The 22,254-nt window shown below is 35.5% G+C and overlaps 1 protein-coding gene across 1 annotated transcript in view; it reads right to left on the reverse strand.

Annotated features, from left to right (window-relative positions):
- The window catches only part of CNTLN (centlein), a gene marked incomplete at its 5' end in the record, with an annotated part of 238,450 nt that overhangs the window by 50,250 nt on the left and 165,946 nt on the right, over positions 1-22,254 (reverse strand). The window contains 2 exons of the mRNA XM_084239276.1: positions 21,445-21,668; positions 21,789-21,882. Coding sequence (XP_084095402.1) covers positions 21,445-21,668; positions 21,789-21,882 — 318 coding nt within the window. The remainder of the gene's footprint in view (positions 1-21,444; positions 21,669-21,788; positions 21,883-22,254) is intronic.

Raw genomic sequence — 22,254 nt, forward strand, 5'->3', positions numbered from 1 at the left:
CTCTTTCTAGAACTCCCAAAATGAATATATTGATTGGTCCACTTAATAATATCTGCTAAGTCCTTTAGGTTTCATTTATTCTTTCTCATTCATTTTTTTATTCCTTTGCATGGAATTTCAAATGATCTGTTTTCAACTGTACTGATTTGATCTTGTTAGATCAAGTCTGATGTTGAGCTCTTCTAGTGAAATTTTCAGTTATTACTTCATTTTTCAGCTACCAAATTGTTTCTTTTTAATATTTTCTATGTCTTTAATATTTCTACGTCAAAATTCCCATTTTGTTCATACTTCATTTCTTAAGCTTATTGGACATCTTTGATGATTGTTTTGAATTTTTTGTCAGATTACTCATATACTTGTTTCTTTAGGGTCAGTTCCTGGATATTTGCTTTGTTTCTCTGCTTTGACCATTTTATAATTTCTTTGTGTTCCTCGTAATTTTGTGCTATCAACCATGCACTTGAAACATAAACCTCTTCCAGTGTAAATGGACTGATTTTTGTATAACAAGAAACCTTCACTAGTCAATGTGACTAGAGTCTGGGGACTCAAATCTTTTCTGTAGATGTGACATCTCTGTAATGGATTCTGGTGGGAGTGCCTGAGGGAGTGGTCTGTCTCACCTCTCTCAGAGCTCAGACATGACCAGGAATAATCTTGATACCTGGATAGGTGGTGTCACTAAGAAACATGAAAGTGCTAGGTTGTAAGCTGCTACTCCAGAGAGCCCATGGGTAGCAGACAGAGGCTGATAACCTCTTAGTACTGTCTCCCTCAGAAAGGAGAAGGATGCATTAGTGTTCAATGTTCCAGCTTTTCAAGGGCTGCCAGAGGGACTAATTTATATCTAGCTCAATTACATAGGACTGGCATATTCTAGATAGATGTCTGGAGCTCCTGAACACATGAAAGAGTGAGCATCATGCTGCTGCTTCTGTAGACCCCTGTAGAGAAGACAGATACCAGATGGAGCAAGGGATTATGAGTGCCTGGAAAAAGCAAGCAAACAGAAATTTCTAATTAGAAATCTATATACAAATACTCCTCTGAGGAAACTTCTACTGCCAATTTGTATTGCTTCTGTTTGTATATTTTAGTTTCTCTGGAACAGCAGCATGCCTACCCAACCAATTGTTCCTGTTCTCAGTAGCCCCCAGACTTCTAAAGTATGGCAGGTTCCATCAGTGATGTGAGACAGGCAAGAAAGAAGCCAATCCTTAAAAAGGCACCCCCACAAAACAGTAATATTGAACATAGTTCCAGTATACTATCTTCCCCCTTAGGGGGAGGCTGGGAACCAGAAAATTCTTTCTGATCACAAGGCACTGTGCCAGGGGAAGGGACTATATTGGGAAGGTGCCTTGAATTTTCTAAGTGGCTTTAATATAACCGATTTCACATTCATCAATGTGAAGGTAGCTCTTAACTGGTTTCTGATTTCTCACAAAGGTAACTGGTCAAGTATTACTGTTGAATAGGTGTCTTTGTGCTTCCTATTCGGCTACGCTTCCAATTCGGCTACGCTTCCAATTCTGCTGCTTCCCATTCTGCCAACTCACTGACTTCACTACAGATTTTCCTTGGTTTTAAATCATCTTATTTTTTCCTTTCTTTACTACAGCAATTACACGGACAAATTTTCTAATGAAGAAACAACCTTTTTATTTCTGGGATTATTCTGGTTTATTCACAACATTTATATTGTACAATCTTTGATTAGGTTTGCTAATAGCTTGGAAATGCTGCATCTATGTTCATAATTGAGGCAAATCTTTAATTTTCCTTTCTCATATTTTCCTATCTTTTAGTGTCAAATTTATGCTAGCCTCATAAAGTGAGGGATTTCTACTCACTTTGTGAAATGAGTAATATGTAATATTTCTATTGTATATCATAGCATGGGTCACTACTTTATTACATTTTATTGCTGAATAATCCATCATGTGGACTAGTCATCAGATTCTCCATTCATCAGTTGATAGGCATTAGGAATGCTTCAGATTCCTATTGTAAGTAATGCTGCCATGAATATTCATATACAAGTTTTTCTGTGAATCTATTTTCAGTTCTCTTGGGTTAAACCAATGGTGCATATAGTAGTTTTAGATTTTACTGTTTTAGGGACTGCCAAACTGTTTTCAAAATAGCTGCATCATTTAATATTCCTACCAGCAACGTAAGACTGCTCCAATTCATCTATACCTTCATCAACACCTGCTATTATTCAACAATTTATTAGTTGTAATGCTCCAGCTCTGCATTATTTTGATCATGTCTATTTTATCCTTGCTTTATACATTAATTTTTGCCCTTATCTTAATGTTTTCTTCTATTTTCTTTGGATTTACTAAATTCCTCATCCTTTAATTGAATTGTTAGTTTACTCATTTTTGACCTTTTTTAAACTTAGTGCAAATACGTATGGTATACATCTCCTTCTGAGAGCCAAAACATCCTATATGTTTTGGTAGGTGTTAGTTATGCAGTTTGAACTGTTTTTCTCATTTTCTTTTTTGACACAATAATTACATAGAAATATTTCTCTAGCCCTAAATCTGTACAGGGTTATAAATCAACAATAAATATAGTTTAACTTTTTAAAATAAAAAATAAATGCCTTATACATTTTCATCAGAATTTTTAAAGTTAACTTTTTATACTGATTTCTAATTTCAGTTGTTAGAAAATATTTTTCATATTAGACCAAATCTTTGAAGACTTACTTTTTTGGGTTCTAATTATTGAACACTGTTTAGAAAAGTTATGGTGAAGCTTCTTACTGCTTTGTTCAAAAAATGTATATCCTTAATGACATTTAGTCAGTTTTATCTTAAAAGAACTGAAATCACCCATTTGTACATTATTTATTGCGCTGATTTATTAAATGTTTATGAGTCTCCCCTCTACAGTAACTCATTAAAATAACTAAATTAGTTGCATATTTAATTATATTCTCCAATTCATCTCCTCTTCAAATTTCTCAATTTCTCTCATGCATTCATGATTATCAGTATTTGACATAGTCATTCACTTCTCCTTGAAATTTTTTTATCACTTGTCTTCCTAGATATTCTCTTCTCTTGATTTTCTTTGTATGTAGCTCTTTTCCTGGCCCTTCTTCATCTTTTCTAAGTCTAAAATCTGAGGTGCCCATGGCTCAGACTTCTTCTCCTTTATATCCACACCCACTTTCTATGTGACTCCTATCCAGTCTCATGTTTTAAAATATTATCCAAGTTTCTTAACTCCAAAATTCATACCTCGAAGACCAGTTCTCTCTCTCCTCTGAACTTTAAACTCAAATATTATACTGATTACTTGATATCTTCACTTCAGTTACAAATTACTACTGGTTACAAAGTAGGCTGTCATTGATTTTATCCGCTAGGGCTTTATATTTCCTTTTTTTTTGTTGCTCTTTGGTTTTGGCAAGTTGTAGTGTGCCTTTAAGATTATCTGTTATATATCTCACCAACCAAATGAGATCTTCCTCTTCCACAATACTTAGTATATTATATTGTTACAAATATAGTCTAGAATTGGACTTTCAGAAGTGAACTTAATGTAGTACACATCTTGATTTACAATGATACATATCTGAAACAAATGTTATAACACAATGTTGCTTAAAATAAAAATATGTGCTTGGGCCTCCCCGGTGGTGCAGTGGTTGAGCGATGGGTTGCGAAGCTGCCTGCAGCCTCTGCAGCGCCGGTTCGATCCCCAGCTGCTCCCCGGCCACCAGAGGAGGGTCCCACATGGCGCTCAGACCTCTCCTGCCATCCGCTGCTCCCCTCAGCAGTGTACTTCGGTTCTTCTGCCTGTTCTGCTCCCTGCTCTGGCTCTGGTGAATTCTCTCACCCTCCCGCGCTTCTGACTGTACCCAGGGCTTGTATAAATAAATAAATAAATCTTAAAAAAATAAATAAATAAAAATATGTGCTTGCACTAGGGCCAGCCACACACAAAACATATTTTAACATTTTATTCACTTTAATTAGAATCCTGGTAGGTATTTTAAACTTTTTTTTTAACCTCTCCATATATGACTGGTCATCTAACTCTGCATTATTTCACTGTAAAATCTCCTCTTGTTTTCTTCTTTCTATTTTTAATAGTATTGTCCAGGTTATCATTTTTTGCATTGATGTTGAAACAATCTCTTATCGAATTCCTTGCATTTAATTTCTATTCCCTCAAATTTTAGTACTAGTTCACAGGATACATCAGAACAACTTGAGAACTTCTAAAAACTAGCAAGGAGTAGGAACCACCCCTGGATATTTGCATTTAATGAATATAGATTAGGACTTGGGAAAAGGTATTTTTAAATCTCCCTAGGTACAGATACCATACAGCTATGGCTGAGAACAATAGCTAGCCCAGATCACACACTAAACTCAATAAACATTCTCACCTTGATGTTTTTGCAAACTTTCTAATGGCGTTGTTGCACACATGCAACTTTCAAAATAAAACAAAACTTCAGATTTAGGAACAAATTTCATCTCCTTCAAAAGCCTTAATAGGGCCTCCTTGGTTGGCCTAGGGGTTAAGTCTCAGAGCTATCACCTCTACTGCCTGAATTCAATCCTGGCCAGGGAGCTGACCCACATACTGTGCAGCAGACCTCTCCTGTTGCGCCCGCTGCTCCCTTTAGCATTGTATTTCAATAGATCTGCCTGTTGTGCTTCCCACTCTGACTTAGTGAGTCCTCTCACCCAACCTGCACCTTTGGCCTATACCCAAGTTCTTCTACACAAAAATAAAAAAAAAAAATCTTTTTTTTAAAAAAAGCCTTAGTATATAATACCAATGATGATTATTTCTCTCCACTCACTACACATCCTGGTATAATTTTATACACATACATATAAATTACCCTATGTATATCATTATTTCTTTATATTGCAATAAACAGGCCCAACTCCCCTATTAATATCTTGTGCAGAGGATAAAGATCATGTTTAATTCATTGCTGGGTATCTCAATTGTTAGAGTGCCTTATATGTGTTAGGTGTATTAAACTAAATTGAATCATAATAATTACAAACTCATATCTATCAATCTGCAAACCAATTATTTTAGGCATTTAAAACCAAAATCTAAAACATACAGAAATTTAAATATAAAAATCACTAGCAAGAAAAGATTTTAATTATTCTAGGTATTTGGGTAATATTAATGAGTGAGAGTATATTCACAGAAAGAATGAAAACACTACTAGGAATATAACACTGTGTAACATATTTTAACACCAGTTCACTATAAACAGAAAATAAATTTCTAATTGATACTGTTCAGGTCACAATTTCTTATCTTAATATTTTCTATGGTAAGTTCTCAAGTAAATCTGAAAATGGACTATAAGAAGTATGATTTTACAGCACATAGTGTTCTAAATGATAATAATAGTTCCTTAAAAAGTCTAATATAAGACACAGACATTCTGTTAACAAATACCACTTGGTTCATCTAGAAGATAGGACACAGGAATAAGACAGTCACGTCCAATTCCACATGGATTCTCAGCTCAGATCCTGGTTTTTGCACAGTTTACCTTGTGAACATGATCCGAGTGACATTTCACAAATTCCTGGATAAATGTTGCTACACTCTGCTAGGAGAGAGACAGGCTATGTCATGCACAGATCAATAATAGCACTGTGTTTCATCAGCTTCAAAATCAAAAATGCTTCATCTGGCAAAAGCCATGGCCCTAGAGAATCTGACATATATAAACTGAATACTCTACCAGGAATGCGTACTACACAAGCTACTGGGGTAAGATAAAAGAAAACTCTGGAGATTAGCAATGAAGTACAATAAGAGAGTAGTTTTCTACTTCATTATTACTAGAGGTGTGAACACAGATTGCAAAAATGGAAATTAGGCTATTTAAAATTCTACGATTCCTGATAGGAAAAAAGTCCAGTACAATTTAACACCTTCAATCCTTTGAGTAAGAGTTATGTAAATATATATAAAACCAAAGGCAAATGTAAGTTTAGGTTATAATCACAAATCTACATACATGACTATGGTTTATGAAGAACCATAAAATACGGATATTTTAGAATTAGAGGGTTTGCTAAAAGACTTCAGATTTAGCAGTTAGTATGCTCAATTTTTATATGCTAGATTAATCTAAAAGCCTAAAGCATATTGTGAATTGGTAATGGCCTATTGTTTTTAATTCCAAAATTTGACACTTGGCAAAAGTGCTTTATTTGGGATTTGATTTATCTAAGATTAATTAATTAATGCAATGTTGGACAAAGACATGAAACAAACTTGAAAATTCATTTTCCAAAGTGGAACTTTCTAATTTAAGACAGCTGTTGTCAAAAATAAAAAGGGACAAAATCTGCTTTTGCAGAATTTAGTTGTATCTCAGTCAGAAGACTGTATATCAAGAATTCATCAAGAGATCATATGATAATTTCTAATCACAAAATAAATAGCTGTTTAAGTTTTTGACATGTATATTGAAAGATTACATTTGAGGTCTGGGAGCCTTAGATAAACTCCAACTGAGGAGTTAAAAAGGCAGATCAAAGTCTATCAGGCAACAATGTCTAGGTGAAAGTCCAGTTCTGCAGACCATCTTCTGTGAAACATATCCAACCTTTGTAAATATAATAAATATTTTGGAAATATTGCCTCCTCTATGAATACAAAGCACTTTGGATTAATTATTACTGTTATATAGAGAAAGAGCCCTTGGCAGGGGGAATAAATGGAGTATCTTCTTCTTTTAGAATATATAGGGTCATTATGCAAACCAGGGCTCAGAAAATTAAGGGCTTATAGCTAACAGAAAAGTATCATAAATAAGTGAAGTGGGCTTATTAAAATTTATGACAAACATAAGATAGTGTTTCATTCCTCTTGAAAGTACCACACCACCAACATTACTTTCATATGAGAGTCATACTTTCCGCCATATTTATGGCATTATATAATCGACTACTTGGGTTAGCAAACATTTTAGCTCCTTTAATGCCATCAATGCCTCTGCTTCTTCACTCTGAATGAGTATTCACTGTTGATCTATGTGAATCTGTTCTATTTCTCTCTCTCAAATTCAAGATTTTCACTTATAAAGTCAAATAACCATCTCAAATTCAATAGATTACAACATAAGTTCTTCTTAGAAAAGTAAGACTCTGGGATACGTTGCATGGAGTGGCACACTGAACCAGGTTTGGGTGATGTGGTGGATTAGAATGAAGTGAAGACAAGTGAAAGTTTCTTGAAGTAGGAAAAAAATTTTAACCTTGATTACAAGTCTAAACATTATTCTATCAGTGTCTTGGTAAAAAAAAGGGTCAATAAGTCAACATTCATTTGATAATGATAATTTATGAATACCGTACTTTGTCCTCAATTATGCAAGATTCTGTGGAAGTTATCAAATAGGTACAGTATATGGCTACTGCCCTTGAAGAGCTAATTGGCTAGTAGATACAAAAGAACAAATATTAAGCTTAAAATATTAAATGCAAAGTTGTTTAAAAAGTCAGATTAGAAAAATAGAAAGATTATGGAGTAAGAGTCAAGAAACAGATGTAGGCTATGACCCCAGAGCAATCAACATATTAGCCTGAAATGCGGCAATTTGTTTCAATTATTTAAGCCTTAACTGTATCACACATAGTATGAAGATATCTTTTATATGAGGTGGACGTAAAGAGTCAATAGAAAGAAAAATTCCTAAAAATAAGACCAATAGTAATTTAACAAATGCTACCATCCAGTGTTGATTTGTGAAAGACAGTACAGAATGGGGTTTAAGAGCACAGGTTCTGGAATCATAAAGCCTGGGCTTGAAACTAATTTTTCTAAGCTTTCTGAACATGGGCATGTTATTTTCTCTGTCTCAGTTCTTATTTCTATAAAAGGATCAGCCATGATATTCATTTCAGTGAGTCATTGTTTGGGTTCATGAGTTAATACATGTAAAGTGCTTAGCTCCCACATATATTTTAAGATGACAACATTACCTTAAAAGTAAAACTAGATAAAGACAGTATAAGAAAGAAAATGACAGACCAATTCTCTGATAATTACTGATGCAGAAAAATACTAGCAAATAAAATAATATATCACATGTATTATACATCACAATCAAGTAAGACTTCTCGCAGGGATGCAAATATTTGCAAATTTGGTCTAATATAAGTAAATCATCAAAGTAACACAATAAAAGGATAAAAGTCATAAGATAGTATATCATTAGAGGCAGTGAAAGCAATTGATAAGATTCAGTACCCATTTATGATAACAACTCTAAGCAAGATGGTAATACAAAGAATCTACTTTAATAAAATAAAGTTTATATATTAAAATTCAATAGCCAATACTTAACAATGATAAGAGGGAAGATTTCCCTTTAAGATCAGGGACAAGATGAGGACACACAGTGTCACCACTAGTTTTCTTTAGAATTAAAAGTAAGTTTTAGCTAGACCAATCAGACAACATGAAATAAAAGGAATTTGGTTAGAAAAGAAGTGAATCTATCATTATTTACAGACAATATATTATATATAAAAATCTCTGAAGACTCCACTAAAAACCTATTCGAAATAATAAATAAATATAGCAAAGTGGTATGTTAAAAAAATCAACTTATGAAAATTGGTTGCATTTTTATATACAAACAAGAAAAGGAAAATAAGAAAATTATTTCATTCATATTTTCTTCACAAAGAATCAAATGCCCAGAAATTAACCTAAGGAGGTGAAGGACTTATACAATGAAAACTATATATTATATACTAATTTTATGTTTCATATATTATTGAAAGATTTATAATATGAGATAAGAAGATGGAAAGACATTCTATGCTCATTGACAGGCAGAATCAGTATAATCAAAAGGACTTTTATTTATATATATATATATATATATATATATATAGTGTTGAAATATATAAATTCAACACAGTCCCAACTGAAATACCAACTATATTCCTTGAAGAAACTTAACAAAAAATAGTAAAATTATATGTAACCATAAAAGACCTTGAATAGCAAAAGCAGTCCTGAGAAAAAAGAGAAAAAGAGGCAACATGTTATGGGACTTAAGTTATCCAAAAAAGTAACAGTATTTAAAACAATATGGTACTGGTATAAATAGACGTATGGACCAAAAGAACAGAATCAAAAGTGTAGAAATAATTCTACATAGATGTTAATACTCAGTTAATGATAAGGGAGCTATGACTACACAATGGAGAAAGGAGAGTTGCTTTAACAAATAGTGCTTAGGAAATGGAAAGCCACATGTGAAAAAATTAAGTTGGATAACTCTCTAAGTCTATGCCCCCAATTAAATGCCAAATGGATTAAAGACATAGATATAAGACCTGCAACAATACATTATATAAAATAAATAATTGGTGAAATATTCCATGACATCAATGACAAAGATGATTTTAGAGCCTCAACAAGGGAAATAAAAGCAAAAATATACAATTGAGATTATCTTAAATTAAAAATCATTTATATAGCAAAAGAAAATATAAGTAAATTAAAAAGAGATTCTACTGAATGGAAGATAATATTTATACATTACACAACTGACAAGGGGTAAAAATGCAATATATACAAAAACTTGAAACAATTTAAAAAGAAAAAAAGCTCTATTAATAAATGGGCAGCACACAACTAACCAAATAGGATATCTAAAAGGCCAACAGATATACAGAAGGTGAACAGATATAGGGAAAAGTGTTCATTGCTACTTTTAATAAGGAAGATACAAGTCAAACCACAATGAGATATCATTTACCCACATGAGAATTACACATATTAAAAAGACTCCCAACAGCAATATCTGGAAAGAATATGGTGAAAGAGAAATCCTATTGCGCACCATTAGTGGGAATGTAAACCTGTACAACCATTTTGGAAAGCAATCTAAATTTACATTAAAAACCTAAAAATAAAAATACTATATACCGAGCAATCCCATTCTTGGGTATCTATCTGAAAAATATGAAACCAACAACTCAAAAAACTTTATGTTCTACAATATATATTACAGCACTATTAATATCTAGGACACAGAAACAGAGGACTGGATTAAGAAGATGTAGCATATCCACACTATGGAATACTATTCAGCTATAAAGAAAGACAAAATGCTGCCGGTTGCAGGAAAATAAAAAGGGTTTGAGGGAATTATGTATAGCAAAAGCAAAGGAGGGGCCTCACCGGTGGCGCAGCGGTTGAGCGCTGGGTTGCGAAGCTGCCCGCGGCCTCTGCGGCGCCGGTTCGATCCCCGGCTGCTCCCCGGCCACCAGAGGAGGGTCCCGCATGGCGCGCAGACCTCTCCTGCCGCCCGCTGCTCCCCTCAGCAGTGTACTTCGGTCCTTCTGCCTGCTCTGCTTCCCGCTCTGACTCTGGTGAATTCTCTCACCCTCCCGCACTTCTGACAAGAAAGAAAGAAAGAAGGAAAGAAAGAAGGAAGGAAGGAAGGAAGGAAGGAAGGAAGGAAGGAAGGAAGGAAGGAAGGAAGGAAGGAAGGAAGGAAGGAAGGAAGGAAGGAAGGAAGGAAGGAAGGAAGGAAGGAAGGAAGGAAGGAAGGAAGGAAGGAAGGAAGGAAGGAAGGAAGGAAGGAAGGAAGGAAGGAAGGAAGGAAGGAAGGAAGGAAGGAAGGAAGGAAGGAAGAGGAAGGAAGGAAGGAAGGAAGGAAGGAAGGAAGGAAGGAAGGAAGGAAGGAAGGAAGGAAGGAAGGAAGGAAGGAAGGAAGGAAGGAAGGAAGGAAGGAAGGAAGGAAGGAAGGAAGGAAGGAAGGAAGGAAGGAAGGAAGGAAGGAAGGAAGGAAGGAAGGAAGGAAGGAAGGAAGGAAGGAAGGAAGGAAGGAAGGAAGGAAGGAAGGAAGGAAGGAAGGAAGGAAGGAAGGAAGGAAGGAAGGAAGGAAGGAAGGAAGGAAGGAAGGAAGGAAGGAAGGAAGGAAGGAAGGAAGGAAGGAAGGAAGGAAGGAAGGAAGGAAGGAAGGAAGGAAGGAAGGAAGGAAGGAAGGAAGGAAGGAAGGAAGGAAGGAAGGAAGGAAGGAAGGAAGGAAGGAAGGAAGGAAGGAAGGAAGGAAGGAAGGAAGGAAGGAAGGAAGGAAGGAAGGAAGGAAGGAAGGAAGGAAGGAAGGAAGGAAGGAAGGAAGGAAGGAAGGAAGGAAGGAAGGAAGGAAGGAAGGAAGGAAGGAAGGAGGAAGGAAGGAAGGAAGGAAGGAAGGAAGGAAGGAAGGAAGGAAGGAAGGAAGGAAGGAAGGAAGAAGGAAGGAAGGAAGGAAGGAAGGAAGGAAGGAAGGAAGGAAGGAAGGAAGGAAGGAGGAAGGAAGGAAGGAAGGAAGGAAGGAGGGAAGGAAGGAAGGAAGGAAGGAAGGAAGGAAGGAAGGAAGGAAGGAAGGAAGGAAGGAAGGAAGGAAGGAAGGAAGGAAGGAAGGAAGGAAGGAGGAAGGAAGGAAGGAAGGAAGGAAGGAAGGAAGGAAGGAAGGAAGGAAGGAAGGAAGGAAGGAAGGAAGGAAGGAAGGAAGGAAGGAAGGAAGAAGGAAGGAAGGAAGGAAGGAAGGAAGGAAGGAAGGAAGGAAGGAAGGAAGGAAGGAAGGAAGGAAGGAAGGAAGGAAGGAAGGAAGGAAGGAAGGAAGGAAGGAAGGAAGGAAGGAAGGAAGGAAGGAAGGAAGGAAGGAAGGAAGGAAGGAAGGAAGGAAGGAAGGAAGGAAGGAAGGAAGGAAGGAAGGAAGGAAGAAGGAAGGAAGGAAGGAAGGAAGGAAGGAAGGAAGGAAGGAAGGAAGGAAGGAAGGAAGGAAGGAAGGAAGGAAGGAAGGAAGGAAGGAAGGAAGGAAGGAAGGAGAAAGGAAGGAAGGAAGGAAGGAAGGAAGGAAGGAAGGAAGGAAGGAAGGAAGGAAGGAAGGAAGGAAGGAAGGAAGGAAGGAAGGAAGGAAGGAAGGAAGGAAGGAAGGAAGGAAGGAAGGAAGGAAGGAAGGAAGGAAGGAAGGAAGGAAGGAAGGAAGGAAGGAAGGAAGGAAGGAAGGAAGGAAGGAAGAAGGAAGGAAGGAAGGAAGGAAGAAGGAAGGAGAAGGAAGGAAGAAAGAAAGAAGAAAGAAAGAAAGAAAGAAAGAAAGAAGAAAGAAAGAAAGAAAGAAAGAAAGAAAGAAAGAAAGAAAGAAAGAAAGAAAGAAAGAAAGAAAGAAAGAAAGAAAGAAAGAAAGAAAGAAAGAAAGAAAGAAAGAAAGAAAGAAAAGAAAGAAAAGAAAAGAAAGAAAGAAGAAAGAAGAAAACATGCCTCTATAAAAAAAAAAAAAAGCAAAGGATGACATATAGTAGAAATTTAACTGAATAATCTGACAAAGTAAAGTAATTATAAAAACTAGTGGGCACTAATAAAAGTGAAGTCTCTGAGGTTAAGCGGGAAGGGGAAGGAAGAATCAAAGGATATAATGAATGATAGTGAGAAAAAAATAAAGAAAAATAATAGAAGACATATTTGAACCTTCAAAACAAAGAAAAAACTGGAGAGGAAAAAAATCAGAAATTTGTTGTAGAGTTGATTTAAGGGGATAAAGATTCAAAATGATTTTGAAGAAATACTGTGGAAGATACAGTATAAGGAAAATTTATTTTGTTTTGTTTTGCTTGTACATGATTAGTTTGTGGTGACAGAGAATCAACTGAAATGTCTTCTATAGTAAAGTAGAATGATGCAGTTTTCAAAGTCATCTGCAAAGGAACAATATGATAAGCTAATATATTTCGTTAACATTAATTATATTACTCCTACCAGTTAACAGCTGAAAGAACAGTTATTACAGGACATTTTAAGGCAGTTATGGTAACAAATTAAACATGAATATGACTCTTGCAAAGAGTCTATAGAGAATTTTAAAGATGTATAATACAATAAACTTGACAAGAAGAGATGATTTTTTTTTAATTAGGTACATTGAAGTATTACAGAATAACACTAGAAAATAAAGATCGAATATATAAGTACTGATGTCAATAGCATTGTTGAAAGAGATAAAAGCAAGTAAATAAGATACTACCACTATGGATTCAATTTTTGTATAATTTTATCGCCTAAATCCACACTTAGTTCATACACTAAATTTTAAGCATATTATAATTATTATTACAAAGTGTTATTTTGTTAAAATACGGACCTATGTATCTTAATTTCTGGGGGTATTTCTAGAGCATTTCTTTATTTTTAAAGACTAAAAAATAATTCATAGTAAAACTTGAAATTTTTCCTAGAAAGAGTAAATAAAATAAACAACCATAACAAGGGATCAGTCAAAACCAAACCAACAATAAACTGTTAACATCTGATTGCAAAACTAAGGCAACCAGATGGGGATGGGTTGGAGTGATTGAGGGAAGGAGCCCATGGAACATGGCGGAGGACTATTTGGGCTCTGGTGGTGGGCAGGGTGTGAAAGTATATACTTGTAGAAGTTTGAATCTATAACTCCCAGAGCAGATACAAAGATGTAAACATACTTTACCTCAATAAACAATAGCCCAGAAAAAAATTCTCAACTCTCTCTGCTGAGTATATATAAGTCTGTGACTTTACCCTACATGGATATGTGTGTCAAGAATCACTAACTCTCAAAATTAGTATACATATTAAACAGAAAACAGTCTGAACGAATGCTCCCAAAATACAGTATTCAAAAACTGATACAGAAAATAAATCCTGAGGCCTCCCTGGTTGCACAGGTGGTTGAGTGCTGCACTGAGAAGCTATCCGCAGCCTCTGCAGCATGGGTTCAAGCCTGGCCGGCTGGATGGGAATCCCACATGGCGAAGCAGATCTCTCCTGTCTCGCCCGCTGCTCCCCTCAGCAGTGTATTTTGTCAGCCTGCCTATTCTGTTCCCCACTCTGTCTCTGGTGAATCCTCTCACCCTCCCACAAATCTGGCCTGTACCCTGGTTCTTGTATAAATAAATAAATCTTTAAAAAATAATAATAATAGGGCCTCCCTGGTGGCGCAGCGGTTGAGCGCTGGGTTGCGAAGCTGCCCGCGGCCTCTGCGGCGCCGGTTCGATCCCCGGCTGCTCCCGGCCACTGGAGGAGGGTCCCGCATGGCGCGCAGACCTCTCCTGCCGCCCGCTGCTCCCCTCAGCAGTGTACCTCAGTCCTTCTGCCTGCTCTGCTCCCCGCTCTGGCTCTGGTGGATTCTCTCGCCCTCCCGTGCTTCTGACTGTAACCAATGCTTGTATAAACAAACAAATAAATAAATAAATCTTTAAAAAAAAAAAAGAAAATTAAAAAAATAATAATAATAAAATAAATCCTACTAAACCAAACTAAGAATCGAAATTGTAAAATATAATCTTTCTTTCTTTCTTCCTTTCTTCCTTTCTTCCTTTCTTCCTTTCTTCCTTTCTTCCTTTCTTCCTTTCTTCCTTTCTTTCTTTCTTTCTTTCTTTCTTTCTTTCTTTCTTTCTTTCTTTCTTTCTTTCTTTCTTTCTTTATTAAGAAAGATTTATTTATTTATTTATACAAGTACCAGGTACAGTCAGAGGCGTGGGAGGGTGAGAGAATTCACCAGAGCCAGAGCAGGGAGCAGAGCAGGCAGAAGGACTGAGGTACACTGCTGAGGGGAGCAGTGGGTGGCAGGAGAGGTCTGTGCGCCATGTGGGACCCTCCTCTGGTGGCTGGGGAGCAGACAGGGATCAAACCGGCGCTGCAGAAGCTGCAGTTAGCTTCACAACCCAGCGCTCTACCACTGCGCCACCAGGCAGGCCCATAAAATACAATCTTTAGAATAGGTAACTATAAATAAATAAATGCATTTATATTCATTTTGTTATATAAAAATAGTCTGGAACTAAAACATTTGACCTTTGTTATTTCAAGTAACAATATGTAAGATGCAGGAGGGAATATCACCATATAAGGACAGATATAGTGATTAATTTTAGACTATACTGCTTTTGGTTCATTTTTTCAAATTTTCTTTTTCACTTTTCTTTGGAATTTACATACTTTCTCTTCTTAAAAGTCTTATTCTGTATTTCATATTTGTTATCTCCATATTTCTTAATGCTAAATTCCATATAGCCTGATTTTTTAGTTCAATAATTCTCTCTGTAGCTCTGCCTGTTTACTATTAATAAGTTGTAAATTGACTTCTAGACAGATTTACATCCTTCACAAAAATTAACTCAGAATGGATCACAGACCTAAGAGTAAAATGAAGAACTAAAAAACTCTTAGAAGATAACACAAGGGTATCTCAAAATGACATGTGGGTATGGCAATCACTGTTTAGATACAACATCAAAGGTAAGATCCATTAAAAAAAACCTGATAAGCTGAACTTCATTAAAGTAAAAAACTTCTATTCTGTGAAAGACAATGATAAGACCCATTTTACCATAGTCTTGAAGAAAATATCTGCAAAAGACATATCTGATACACAACTGCCATTGAAAATATACAAAGAACTCTTAAAACTCTTCAATAAGAAAACAAGTCAATTAAAAAATGGGCAAGAGGTCTCAACAGACACCTTTCCAAAGGAGATAAACAGCAAGTAAGCACAAAAGAACATGTTCTGCATTTTATGTCATCAGGGAAATGCAAATTAAAATAAGACACATGCCTACATGAATGGCCAAAATCCAGAAAAATGACACCACCAAATCCTGGCCAGGAAGTGTAGCAATAAGAAATCTCATTCATTTCTGGTGGGAATGCAAAATGGAGCAGTCACTTTGGAAGCCAGTTAGCTGATTTCTTACAAAACTAAACATAATCTTAGCAGATGATCCAAATCATGCTCCTTGGCATTTACCCAAAGGAGTGGAAACATTCAAAAACTTCCACACAGATGTTTACAGTAGTATTATTCATAATCATCAAAACATGGAAGCAATCAAGATGTCTTTTAGTAAGTGAATAGAGAAGTAATCTGTGCTACATCCAGACAATGCAATTTATTCAGTACTAAAATGGAGTTACTGAGTCATTAAAGACATAGAGGAAACTTAAATTATATTAGTAAGTGAATGAAGCCAATCTGAAAAGCCTACTTAATGTATGATCTCAACACCTTTACATTTTAGAAGAGGAAAACTATGGAAATAGTGAATAGATCACTGTTTCCCACATGTTGATGGGGAGGGATGAATAAGACAAGCACATTAGATTTTTAGAGCAGTAAAAATACTGGGTCATACCATAATAATAGATACATGCATACATGCAATTATACATATATCTAAACCCAAAGAATGTACAAAAGAAGAGTGAACCATAGTGTAAATGATGAACTTTGGATAATTATGATATGTCACTGTAGGTTCATCCACTGGAATATGTGTACCTCTCTAGTGAGGGTTATAATAATGAAAGAAACTGTGTATGTGTGGTGGCCAGGGATATATGAGAAATCTCTGTACTTTCCTCTTAATTTTGCTGTGAACCTAAAGTTGCCAAAAATAAAGCTCTAGTAAAAAATATATACAATTTTATGGCTCAAAAGTTCTACATTCCACAAACAGAACACAGTTCAAGCAAGTTCGTTGACACTTTATAATAAGAAATATATCACGTTCCTTATTTCAATTTGTGACCTCTCCAGAATACCCCTAATGTCCACATTTATAGTCTTCACACTAAAACTCTTGCAACATCTACCCATTATCCAGTTTCAAAGTTGCGTCCACATTTTCAGGTGTCTGTTACAACAGCACTCAACTCCTGGGACCAACTATGAGTTAGCTCAGGTTTCTGTTAAAAAAAAAAATACAAAGCCAAAACCAACATAGACTGGGTGATATAAACAAAAGCTATTAAATTCTCATAATTATAGAGGCTGGCAGTATGAGGTCCAATGCCAGTAGGGTCAAACACTGGTGAGAGCTCTCCTTTTGGCTTGCAGACAACTGCTTTTTATGCTGTTTCCCTATGCTGAAGAGAGCAAGTGTTTCCTTTTCTGATAATGGCACTAGGCCCTTCTTTGTGAGGGCCCCTCCCTCAGAACCACTTCTAAACCTAATTTTCTACTAAAGGACCCATCTCAAAATGCCACACAATAAAGAACATATGAAAATATTGAGAACTAAGTGAAAAAGGAATGCTAGTAATATATTTGTTTTATTAATATAACAATGAAAGAAGGTCAAAAAAAGTTATTAAAAGAATAAATAAATAAAATCAAAGGAAAGACAAACACAATGGCAAATACAGATGTTAACATATCAATATTAACTCTAAATGTAAATGGACTAAACTCTTCAATAAAAAGACACAGAGTTGCAGCCTGGATTAAGAAACAAAATCCAACCTTTTGCTGTCTCCAGGAAACACATTTAGCTACAAAAGATAAAAATAGGCTCAAAGTTAAAGGATGGAAAACAATCCTACAAGCAAATGGACCAAAAAAGAAAGCAGGAACAGCTATACTTATATCAGATAAAACAGATTTCAAACTCAAAAAGATAAAAAGAGACCCCAATGGTCACTACATTATGATCAAGGGGACAATACTTCAAGAAGAAATAACACTCATTAACATATATTCACCAAACGAAGGAGCACCAAAATATATCAGACAACTGTTGTCCTCTCTGAAAACAGACATCAGAGAAAACACATACGTAGTGGAAGACTTCAACACACCACTATCAACAATGGATAGATCAACAAGACAAAAAATAAGTAAAGAAACCAAAGCTCTAAATAAGGACCTAGAGCAATTGGGCTTAACAGACATCTATAGAACACTAAACCCCAAAAAAACGGAGTACACATTTTTCTCAAGCGCACACGGATCATTCTCCAGGATCGATCACATACTGGGGCACAAGACAAACATCAACAGATACACCAAGATTGAAATCATATCAACCATCTTTTCTGACCATGAAGGCATCAAACTAGAAATAAACCATAAAAAGAAGGCAAGGAACTTTCCTACCTCATGGAGATTAAAAACCACACTACTGGAAGACCACTGGACTAATGAGGAGATCAAAGAAGAAATTAAAAAATTCTTTGAATTGAACGACAAGGAGGACACCAATATCCTAAATGTATGGGATGCAGCAAAAGCAGTAATAAGAGGAAAATATATAGCAATAGAAGCTCACATCAAGAAACAAGAAAGAACTCAAAGAAACAACCTAATCTCGAAGCTCAAAGATCTAGAAAAAGAACAACAAAAAAACCCCAAAACCAGTAGAAGAAAAGAAATAATAAAAACCAAAGCAGAAATAAATGAAATTGAAACTAAAAAAACAATCCAAAAGATCAATGAAACCAAGAGCTGGTTCTTTGAAAAAATCAATAAAATAGACAAACCCCTAGCCAGGCTCACAAAGGAAAAAAGGGAGAAAGCACAAATAAACAGGATCATCAATGAAAGAGGAGAAATCACAACGGACACAGCAGAAATCAAAAGAATAATCAGTAACTACTATGAACAGTTATATGGAAACAAGTTTAACAATCTAGAGGAGATGGACAAATTCCTACAACTCTACAATCACCCAAAGCTAGATAAAGAAGAAATAGAACACCTAAACAGACCAATTACAATTAGCGAAATTGAAATGGTAATCAAAAACCTCCCCAAAAACAAAAGCCCAGGACCTGATGGATTTAGAAATGAATTCTACCAAACATTCAGAGACGAATTAGTGCCTATCCTTCACAAACTCTTCCAAAAAATTGAGAAGGAAGGGACAATACCAAACACGTTCTATGAAGCCAACATTACACTAATACCAAAACCTAACAAGGACAACACAAAAAAGGAAAACTACAGGCCAATCTCCCTAATGAACACTGATGCAAAAATCCTCAATAAAATTTTAGCCATCAGAATCCAACAATGTATCCATAAGATAATTCACCACGACCAAGTAGGATTCATTCCAGGGACACAAGGATGGTTTAACATCCGAAAATCAATCAACGTCATCCAACACATCAACAAAAAGAAATATAAAAACCATATGATAATATCAATAGATGCTGAGAAAGCTTTCGACAAAGTGCAACACCCATTCATGATAAAAGCCCTTGAAATTCTTGGGATACAAGGAACATACCTTACTTAACATCATAAAGGCCATCTATGACAAGCCAACAGCCAGTATCATTCTCAATGGTGAAAAGCTGAAAGCAATTCCATTAAGATCTGGAACAAGACAAGGGTGTCCACTCTCACCACTGCTTTTCAATATAATACTGGAAGTCCTAGCCAGGGCAATAAGACAAAAGAAAGACATCCAAGGAATCCAAATAGGAAAAGAAGAAGTCAAACTATCACTATTTGCAAACGATATGATATTATACATAGAGAACCCCAAAAACTCCACAGAAAAGCTAATTCAACTCATCAATCAGTTCAGTAAAGTGGCAGGATACAAAATCAACACGCAAAAGTCAGTAGCCTTCCTATACACAAACAATAAATCTGAAGAAGAAGAAATCAAAAAAACCATCCCTTTTGTTATTGAAACAAAAAAAATCAAATATTTGGGAATAAATCTAACAAAAGAGGTAAAGGACCTATACAAAGAAAACTATAAAACACTGTTAAAAGAAATAGAAGAAGACACAAAAATGGAGAGACATCCCCTGCTCATGGATTGGAAGAATAAACATTATTAAAATGGCCATCCTTCCAAAAGCAATATACAGATTCAATGCTATTCCAATCAAAATTTCAATGTCATTCTTCAAAGAAATAGAACAATTATTGATGAAATTCATATGGAATCACAAAAAACCCCGAATAGCCAAAGCTCTCCTGAAAAAAAAAGAAGGGAATGGAGGCATCACACTCCCAGACTTCAAACTATACTACAAAGCCATAATCATCAAAACTGCATGGTATTGGAACAAGAACAGACATACAGACCAATGGAATCGAATAGAAAATCCAGAAATAAACCCACAGATTTATGGTCAACTAATCTTTGACAAAGGAGCAAAGACTATGCATTGGAGCAAGGAAAGTTTGTTCAATAAATGGTGCTGGGAAAACTGGGTCGCTACATGCAAAAGAATGAAGCTTGACCACTACCTCACACCATACACAAAAATTAACTCAAAATGGATTAAAGAACTAGACATAAGACCTGAAACCATAAAATATATAGAAGGAAATATAGGTGAAACACTACGTGATTTGCATATCAAAGACATCTTTATAGACACATCACCCAAAGCAGTGATAGTGAAGACAAAGATAAACAGCTGGGACTACATCAAATTAAAGCGCTTCTGCACAGCAAAAGAGACAATAACAAAAACAAAGAGAAACCCCACCAACTGGGAGAACATTTTTGCACCCAACACTAATGATAAAGGACTGATCACAAAAATCTGCAAAGAGCTGATGAGACTCAACAACAAGAAAGAAAATAATCCAGTCAAAAAATGGGCAGAAGAGCTAAAAAGAAACTTCTCTGAAGAGGAAATGCAAATGGCCAACAGGCATATGAAAAAATGTTCAACATCACTTGTCATCAGGGAAATGCAAATCAAAACTACCATGAGATACCATCTTACACCAGTGAGAATGGCACATATTAAAAAAACTAGCAACAACAAATGTTGTCGAGGGTGTGGAGAAAAAGGAACTCTTCTGCACTGTTGGTGGGAGTGCAAACTGGTCCAACCACTGTGGAAAGCTGTGTGGAGATTTCTGGACCTACTAAACATAGAGCTTCCATATGATCCAGCAATTCCACTCCTAGGTATTTACCCAAAGGACACAGAAACATCAATTCCAAAGAACACCCGCACCCCTATGTTTATAGCAGGACTGTTTACACTAGCTAAGCTTTGGAAACAACCCAAATGCCCAAAAATAGATGACTGGATCTAGAAGATGTGGTACATATATACCATGGAATATTACTCAGCATTCAAAAAAGATAAACACATGCAATTTGCAGCAACATGGATGGCGCTGGAAGGGATCATGCTCAGCGAAATAAGCCAAAAAGAAAAAGAAAAATACCGGATGGTCTCACTCATAGCAGGAATCTAGAAAACTTAAATAAGGGATCAGGAAAATGAATAACTATAAGAAAGTGAAAATCAAAATCAACAAAAAACTATGAACCAGAGACACTTTTAGGGGGGCGGGGGCGGGAGGGGAGGGATTGGGTTCAGAATGGGGGGGCTGCAATTGTATGGGGAATATAACAATAAAATTTATTATCTAATAAAAAAAAGAAAAAAAAATAAAAATGAAATTAAAAAATAAAATATATAAATAAATAAAAATTAAAATTAAAAAATCCAGGTATTGATCTTCTGACATTAATTAGTGCATGGGAATTTATATTTTAGGTCATAGACAAGTCCAAAACAATAGGAGTCAAATATTTGTAAAGCAAAATATTCATTTTTATAATTTTTATTAGAACATCGTCTATTTATTTGTAAAGTTCCCATTACCTTTATTGTCTGCCTGCTTGTCTGAAATCGTTGATCAGATACCTGCTGCTGATGAAGGAGCTTTTCATTGACTTCCTTGTATTCTTTAACAGACAATTCCGCTGCTTTTTTGGAATTCTGAAGTACACTGATTTGTTGTTGCAAGGCTATGATCCGTTCTCGTAATAAAATAATACTGCTATTTGATTTCTGGGCAGTTACATTTTTCCACCTTTCCCTGTTAACTATACAAAAAAAGCTGATAATATTTTTCTACTTTTCTCTGTTAACAATATAAAAATTGTTGATATTTTAAAAATCATATTAAATTAGAAAGACACTGTTGATTTCAAATGCATTCTTACCTCTGTTAGGAACTGCTGTATAGGAATTCTTTTGAATGTTACCATTCTTCTTTGAAAAAGTTGATTTTTTTGGAATCTTGTAATGAAAATATTCCTAAAATTAAAAGTTACATAAAAATTAATTTATTATTCAATAACATCAAGTAACCCAACATAATGTGTATTTACTTAAGAACAGTAATTTATGAAGTCTTAAAAACCTGCATAATAAAATTCTACAATAGCAAGAACTCACATTTACACCAGCAGTGTAGGAAAGATCCAGTTTCTCTGCATCTTGCCATCATTTGATATCATCACTTTTTTTTTTAATTTTAGCTATTCTAGTTAAGGTATATCTCATCATGGTCTTAATCTGCATTTCCTTAACAGTTAGTGATGTTAAAGATCTTTATATGTGATAATTTTCCCTTCTTTTATCCTTTTCAGTAAAATGTCTATTAATGTCTTTTGCCCATTTTCTAAC

Source organism: Talpa europaea (assembly GCF_964194135.1).
Source record: "Talpa europaea genome assembly, chromosome: 7".
Taxonomy (NCBI): domain Eukaryota; kingdom Metazoa; phylum Chordata; class Mammalia; order Eulipotyphla; family Talpidae; genus Talpa; species Talpa europaea.